The following is an 8,494-nucleotide window of genomic DNA, read 5'->3' on the forward strand; positions in this document are numbered from 1 at the left end:
TCATTCGTGTTGATTGAGCAAAATGATAAGTGGGAGGGTGCGGATAACAGGAGTAGTTATACTATACAAATTCCTTCACCTCATTGATTTTTTGGGATGTCATAGATAGTTTTAATAATTACGGCTAAAGGTAGGCACGTTTTTTTCCTCGCGGCTCAAACAATTTGCAAATCGAAAGTACAATTTCATACTCGGCATACACAGACACTCATAAACATTGAAACAAGTAAGAAATTATGAGTACTGGTATATGAATTTTTGATGGAATTTCACGTCTCCGAATTATCCGAATAGTATTCGGATAGCAAACAAAAGTATTCGGATCACAAATCTCGATCCGATTTTCAACACTAGCACACGGACACAACACAAACACTGACATTGCAATCCATTCTATGTAGTCATAAAATACGCTTTCCATGCTTTATTTAATAAAAACAATGCAATAAAAACATTAAATACACTGTAACTATCACGCAGAGGTATGTTCCCCTGTTGTTCATGTGACAATAAGGTAAAATGGCTTCCGACAATGTCCTGCCGAAGTTACATTCATCTCAACTTAACCATAAATCTCACATATTGGAACCTTTTGGATTTAAAGATGGATAAGCCATGACTAACGATGTAGTAACAAAGTGTCGCTATTGTTACGCTGATGTTTCCTATAAAACTGGGAACACGTCTAACATGGCAACACGTGTAAAACGCCACCATCCACAAATAAACATCGATGTCACTCGTAAGAAAATGAAAAAAAAAAATACCCACCTCCCCCCCCCCCCCCCAAAAAAACCCCAAACAAATGCGCATGAATAATGAACATTAGATTTATGCAAATCTTTCAAGTGAATATCTATATCAGTTTATTTTTAGATATTAATTGATTTTCTAGGATGAATTTTAATAAATATTTCATTTTGAAACAAAAAACAAATCAAATTCTTTTAGTTTTAATTGACGCTGAAAATTTATTCGAATTTGAATATTAAGATATTAATTACTCACACAGATCCATTTATCTTTCTTGTATTTTAATATATTTTCCATAAGGAATACATGAATGATTATCAATATAGTAAAATAATTTCTTATTAAACTTTAGCTTATGAAATACTGTATATTTGTTTTAGTTCTTGTATGATATAAAACACAGCGTTGTCTTCGTATCCCGATATATTTCCCTCAATAACACTATACTGAAAATATCGAGCTACCGTTTGCAAATTATAATGGAGTCTAGAAATCTCTCCTGCGGGAATTTTTTGTAATGTGTCATAAATATTGGGATACGATTGGATTTTGTCATATGCTGGGAGGATGATGGTAAAATCTGTGTAATTAAACTGCCAGTCAAATGGATAACGAACTTGATATTTGTTGAAGTAGTGAAACAACACAGGAATACATCCACTTAAAATTGCATCATAAAAAGATTTGCGTGTTGGAGAGTCACCAGGGGGTTGAAGACAGAACACTGAATGTAACATCCATGGAATAGTTGTGTTTTTATGGTTACCAAGGCATTCACTTGTCACAAGCATCACTTGTTTAACACTAAGATTCTGATCTGAATTATAAAATTCCTGGTAACTGTCTTTAGTCTTCGTTTGAAACTGATCAATTAAGTGAGACCGAAAAGTATTGGAGCGTCTTTCACTAGCAGCCAAAAAAATGAAAACATTTCGTTGTTTGATCGATGGTGTCACAATCCTTGAAATGTTTTTGGAATTATAATGAATGTATGATGGATAAGGGGCTACGATTATCTTTTGTTGTTTTAATCCAAGATAAATTCGAGATCCTTTATTTGCTTCCTTCTCAATACCAATAAATGTTAATTTTCGACTATGTTTGTTTTTCAACAATGAGCACGAACTTGATGTCTGCTCACGTTCAATTTTAGCTAGAGTTGAAAAATGTGGTTTCTGTTCTTGAAACGGTTTCTGCATCTGAAGATGCTTGTACATATCGTTCACAAGATTTGACACTTTATGAGATGTTTGATCACAGAAGCAAGCTAGCCCCATGTAAGCAGGCACATAAAAAATATCTGCTTCAGAAATATTAGTTGTGTGTAAAGAACTCTTCAGAAGTTGTTGATGAATAATAACCTCGAGTGAAAATTGATTTGAATCCATCACCGCGAATCCATTTGTCCTGAACAACAATTTTCCCATACCATTGTTTGTCAAATCGAAACAACCACGATATGCACCAGAAAGCGATAGGCACTTGATTATTTCATCGTTAAACTTTCTTGGCAAAGTATAAATGTAAAGTTTTAATGGTTTCTGTGAAATTAACATTGAGGGTTGGTTTTTTTTGTGCTTTTCTAAGGGAGTACCACTTAAAATTACTTGATCACTGTCCTTGTATTTATTTAACTTTTCTGCCGTCTGGTGTTTTGTTATTTGGGGAGTTTTCTCCGTTTGGTATTTGATTGTCTTGAATATTGTGGATACTTCAAGTGAATCAATATCTGTTACTTGAATAAAACCTCTTCCATTCCTTACAAATAAAAGCAGAATTATCATGAGATAGTAAGGAGAAAAAGAAATGTTATGAAAATCAGCCCTGAACAATATTCTAGACTAAAAGACAAATATGGACCATACATAAGCAGTCACTCCCCATCCTCCCAAAATATTTTTGTCAAATAATGAATAAAATCGCTTAATCCTAACATATGTTACATGTATGGCCATACTTTCTATTGATTTCATGTTGCCATCTACATCATATCTTTCCGTTCATTATTGATGTATAACTCATTTCTGTGACACCAAGCTCAGATACAATCCTTTTGTTTTAATTACATGTATCTAAATAAACACTTTTTGATCTTTTGGATTTCAAAAGCAGATTTCTGTTATTTAATCTATGCATGTAATCTAAATTATTTTTTACCTCATTGTGAAATTTATTGTCCACAATATAGAAACTATGGTTACCATTGATACAGTAAGAAAACCATAACAGAGCCATCTTTGTATTTTCTTTAGACCGAAAAAAGACATCTTTCATTTTCGTAATTTCATCATAATTGAACATCTACTTCCTTGAAGTCTAAAAAAATGAAAATAATCAATACTTTACAACAGAAATTGGAGACTATTTATGAATTACAATAGGCCTATATCAGATGGAACTTGCCAAAAAGGTCATGAAATTGTATGTCATGTACATGTACAAGTTTGTTTTAAGTGTGCAGTGGGTTTGTGGAAATGGTTATAGAGTCAGAAAACCTGGAAATATCAAAACGGTAGCAATTTACTAAGAAGTTGACAATTTAAAAAACACAAGATCTTATTTCTGTTACACATGTAAATCCAAACCATGACAGCATGAGAGTCATGCTGACATGCACCTAAAAAAACCTCTGGTACATGTAGGTGTGTAATACATGTATATTCATCTGCTCTGATGACCAGCTTCTGTCATGTCAGTTTATTTCATTTTTGAAGTGTTTGACATGGGTGGTGAAAGAAACCTATCACATGTTACCTGTGTTCTACATTTATCAACTGGATGATACATGTATATGTTGTGAATACCGTGTTACAATCTGTGCCTCATGATACAAGTAATATATTATCTTGCGATATTGAAGATGTACATGTATTAATATATTATAAGTTGATTATATCCCATGATTATATAGAGGTACATATATCAATAGATCTACTATTGATTGGAATCTTATTAACTGCAATAATGAAACTAGAATTGCTAGTATGTGATGACGGTGGTTCATCAGTGCCCTTTAACTATTAAACTATGATTCTTCAGGTGTTTTATTACTTTTAAATAGTCATAAGCAGCACAGTTCAAATATTAGACGAATGTCATGGCCCATGACAAGCTCCTAGTTGTGCACTTTGCCTATCTATGATCAGAGCTGTAGTTATTCAGCGCCTTCACGCAAAGTCACGCGGTATACACATGGTCTTTGTTTATTTCCTCTGCTAAATTTAGATAGCCATGACTGGCCAAATCTTATGTTAGTATTCCAGCCACCTTGGTACCATCAGAGCATGTGTTTTCCCCAGCAGGAAATGTAGTTACACAAAAAGATCAAATCTAGATCCCGACACAGTCTACCATCTAATATTCTTACATGAGATTTTAAAAGATAAAAAGCTGTAGCTAGTTTTAGACAGTAATCAATTAAAACTTGTTGTTTGAACAGTTCATGTGTGTTTCCTTCATATGGTGCCATTTGTTACGATTTGTTATATAACACTTTTTGTGGTAAAGTTTTACTTTCAACGGTTTGATTATTTTGAGCCGACCCCAGTCTTTCCAATGTCGGCAGTCTGATTCGGTCACGGGTTGTATCTGACGAAATATAAAAGGATGGATCATTTCAAATAAATTGGTTCAGATAAATAAAGTTTTAGAAAACTTATGCAATGATTTTTCTTGTTATTTAGATAATGTTCTAAAATAAAACTATTCTGGGTATAAAAGTTTGACGAAAGCCTTCTCCCTCTCTGCATACGGCCATATTTATTCTTCAAAATGATGGCGTGATCGTTTGATAGGTCCTGCATTAAGCTTATTAGTGACAATGAAAATATAGGTTATTAAAAAGATTAGCATTGCCAAAAGGATGTCTAATAGTAATAATTCAAATCATATTTGAATAATTATCTTATGGTTTATTAGCCTTTATTCGCACAATAGACAAATTTGCATGCGCTTAAAACGTCAAAACTAAGTTTTAAATTACACACGAATAGTCCGAATATGTTTGGATAGTGCAGACGGATAGCCGAATATCAAAATATGCCCAGAGTTTCAACACTAATGATGACATCACTTCCTTTATCAACAATATGGTAAAAGTAGCTAAGTCTGTAACTCAGTATCATCCAAAGTCTTTGACATTGAAAACAAAAATTCTTTTTCAATTTAAATCAACATTGATGTTGTGATCTTATTGGGAAAAGATGGGCTTCTCATATCCAATATTTAAGACAAAATAAATCCAATATTTAAAGACAAAATAAATCCAATATTTAAAAGACAAAATAAATATTTTACCATTGGTACACGAATCATATCAGAAATTACACAGGTTCAGGGCCATGAACAGGCTTTTTGTGCGTGACATGCATGAGCTCTATAAAAGAAATCATAGTAAACTTTCAAGCTGACTTCCATTAGATTCCAGAGAGGTTCCATCTGAGTTCCTAGACAGCCGCGAGGCTGGCTAGGGTGGAGAAATGGTTTTAGCTAGTATTGTAATCTGTGCTATGCTTGTATACATGTATTCGGTTATGCTATATAAAATGTAAAAACGAACTGTTGCATTGTTATAACTGAGAAAGACAAACGTCTTAAGAAACCAGTAAGAAGCAAACACACAACGTGAAGGAGAAGCAAAGACAGCTAGAGACAAATTCTAGACGATTACAAGGCTACAGAAATATAATGTAGTAAGAAAAGATGCATGGGTCGTATGTAGGATGTGGTGACCGGTTTTCCCGCCCAGCTCTATGTTGCTTAACGTCCTACTGTTTTGCTCCAAAACTGGGCTAATGAAGACGGTCACATTAAATAGATGAATAGTCCAATGCAGATTTGAAACAAACAGCATTGCAATTTTATACAGAAGAAAATTTCCATGTTCCCCAATCCAATTTGATATTTTATTAAAATTCACATTTCATAACCTTTTTCAGACCTTAGACAGTTACATTTCAAACCGGTACGTAGAAGTAATTCAAATCATCGGAGAAGATTTTTTGCAAATGCCGAATAAAGTGAATGTTTCGAGAAAGGAATACACTACCGAAAAACTTGATAAAACGTTAGCTATTTCCTAGTGTGAATAACGTCCATCGATAAATGTAAACATTTTGTAATACTTTGAGAAATAACAACACTACTGCTACCGTATAAAAATAAGATGCGAAAACCGATGAAAGGCTTGCGGGGAAAGCATGGCGAAACATGGTGGATTCCTAACAAAACACGGTGGATTCCAAGCGAATCTTCCTGAAAAATTGCTGTTGGAATCGACCGAAAAAATCACCGTGGACATGTAATCAAACTTATTCTAAGAGATTTCTTAGCGTTTTTTTTTTCTGTGGAGACGAACTGTACTTCCAAAGACATCTGTGCTCAAGCGAACCTTTTAAATAATAATATACCTTAATTCTCTTATTGACATTGCTTGTGTCAAATTGACTTTAAAATATGACGAAAATATGACTAAATTTCTAAACCCTAAATATAGTTACAATTGATTCAACAAATATAATCCCTGTAATTCTCTCTTATAAATATTTTAAATCGTTAAAGTTTTTAAACAAATGCACACAAGATGAAAGACAACAATGTTTTTTCCTCATAGTCAAATCACATCCTACATCTCTGTAAAAAATACTGTGCATCTCGAAAACAAGCCTGCTTAAACACCCATCTTGTTTGTGTAATTATTACAGCATGTTAGCAAGATTATAAATAAGATGATAAATAACATCATGTGAACAAACCTGACTTCATTTACTGCTGGTGACAAACTCTGTCGAATTACTAAAGAGAACAGTATTTGCGTTTGCATCATGTGGTTTATTACCGTTGTTATTGTAATAAATCATGTTATATCTGATCGCACGACTGTGTTCTTTAGTGGATCTAGTTAATTTCAGAAATTTCATATTTCTTTAATTCTCAAAACATTAAATTGCAAGTAAGGCATAAGCAAACTTTTACAATATAATGTCCATCTTCAATCGGTTTATGCTTGAGGCAGGATATTTCAGCTTATTTATAAGATTACATGTAAATTCTTTTCACTGAGTCATACAAGATTAACTTGTAAAGCACACATGCTCCATTTAGAATAAGGTGGTTGGGTGGCCGAAGGGTTAAACACATGCACAATAGTTCATAAGTTCTGTCACTGAGTCAAGTGGCGTGGTTTCAATTCCCTGCTTGTACGTGTAGGAGTAGGGTCGCCTGTCCAACCACATGGATTTTCTACGGGTCCTTTGGTTTCCTCCCACAGCTATATATATTCTTCTTATGTCTATGTTCTATTTATTAAGAAGACTACAGTTTTGTAACATGTACATTAACCACCAAGCTGTTGGCCAGTATATATTAAACCTGGATATATTGATTTTGTGGTTTATAACCTCACAGATGTTTTTGTCCCCTGCCTTTGGAAGAAAGCAGGGGGCTATTAAAATAGTTCTGTCTGTCTGTCCTTCTGTTTGTCTGTCACAATCTTTGAGACACAATAACTTTTCTTCTAATTGAGCTAGAATGTTCAAATTTGGTATAGGTGTTTATTAGGTGAATGTATTGATGGAGTTCGAAGATGAGCATTTTCCGGCTATTCGGGGGGGTCACAGTGGCTAATCGGGTGTTCAATACCTGCATTAGCTGAGAAAGTTCATCCAGATTTTCCAGCATGGTTCCCCCTTGTCAATGATGCAGGATGGAGGGCCTGACAAGGACAGCTGTCTAGTCATTCGGATCGGACGAAAAACCAAGGTCCCATGAACACATTGGCGTGCACGTAAAAGATCCCTTGACAGTTGGAATTTGATATAAGAGATTGGTCAAGACTTTGGAATATAACAACTCTGCTTTTAATTGAAGCTAAACAGAGCTAAGAAATTTCATTGGTCAATGCTTTGGGACAAGATAACTTTGATTCTAACTCATGGAGAGTGATGAAACTTAGTGTATAGTTTCACTACCAGGCACTTCAAAAGCTGACTGAGTTTGATAGTGAACATTTTATGCTTAGACAAGCATAGATAATCAGTTTGATTACTCAATACTTTTGAAAAAGATAAATGTGCAATTAATTAATGTGTCATCTGTTTATTTGGGGATTTTGGCTTGTGACTTTCAAAATCTTAATAATAGGCTTATTCGTGATAGAATTGTATGCAGCACTCGAGATAATGCAGTTAGGCGTAAACTTCTCCAAGAATTTCTGGCTTGCTTAGAAACACAATTTCACTACAAGGTCCTTGAAGCTAAACAAACTATGTATTTTTGGTAAGCTTATAACACCAGGGCCCTGTTTCACAAAAACTTAAATCTCCTTAAAATCGTCTTAAACTAAAATTCCATCCTAACTTAGGATAGATGCGTTTCACAAAACGATTTTAAGCATTTTAGATAAAATCCACTAAAATAATATTGTAAGTTAAAATTCTATCTTAACTTTTATTAAAATAGTGGCGTTTCATAAAGCTATTTTAGGGACAATTTTAACTAAAATCAATTTTAACTTAGGACAGCCGTCACCCTCTCCTAACTTAAAATCACGACATTAACAAACATTGATTAGAGCTACGTTGTGGGATCTATTGCGACATATGGATATATTTGGAATAATGATAATGTTGCCAATGGCCCGGGTTGTATAATTTAAACATACTATCATTCACAAAAAATAATTTTCATTCATTTTTTTTTCATTGCATGGGAATTATAGCTGCGGCCCCCCCCAAAAAAACCC

At 33.9% G+C, this 8,494-nt stretch overlaps 1 protein-coding gene across 2 annotated transcripts; it reads right to left on the minus strand.

The window, feature by feature from the left end:
- Positions 1-802: 802 nt before the first annotated feature.
- LOC126831378 (uncharacterized) lies at positions 803-6,581 on the minus strand. Of its 2 annotated transcripts, none has more exons than XM_050561926.2 (3): positions 6,507-6,581; positions 2,911-3,069; positions 803-2,511 (listed from the first exon to the last, which is right to left on the minus strand). In XM_050561926.2, the coding sequence occupies exons 2-3, from the start codon at positions 3,018-3,020 to the stop codon at positions 1,107-1,109; spliced, it is 1,515 nt and encodes a 504-aa protein (XP_050417883.1). In that variant the 5' UTR covers positions 3,021-3,069; positions 6,507-6,581; the 3' UTR covers positions 803-1,106. The 2 variants fall into 2 exon arrangements, with proteins under 2 accessions (XP_050417883.1, XP_050417882.1); XM_050561925.2 differs by lacking the exon at positions 6,507-6,581 and adding an exon at positions 5,050-5,069.
- Positions 6,582-8,494: the final 1,913 nt, after the last annotated feature.

This window comes from Patella vulgata, chromosome 1, assembly GCF_932274485.2.
Source record: "Patella vulgata chromosome 1, xgPatVulg1.2, whole genome shotgun sequence".
Lineage (NCBI taxonomy): Eukaryota > Metazoa > Mollusca > Gastropoda > Patellidae > Patella > Patella vulgata.

What these genes read in the sequence shown, in the direction of transcription:
- LOC126831378 (XM_050561926.2), bottom strand. Translation starts at nt 3,020, where the DNA reads ATGTCTTTTTTCGGTCTAAAGAAAATACAAAGATGGCTCTGTTATGGT. An exon ending in ACAATAAATTTCACAATGAG is followed by an intron (nt 2,512 to 2,910) that starts GTAAAAAATAAT and finishes TTTATTTGTAAG; the next exon opens with GAATGGAAGAGGTTTTATTC.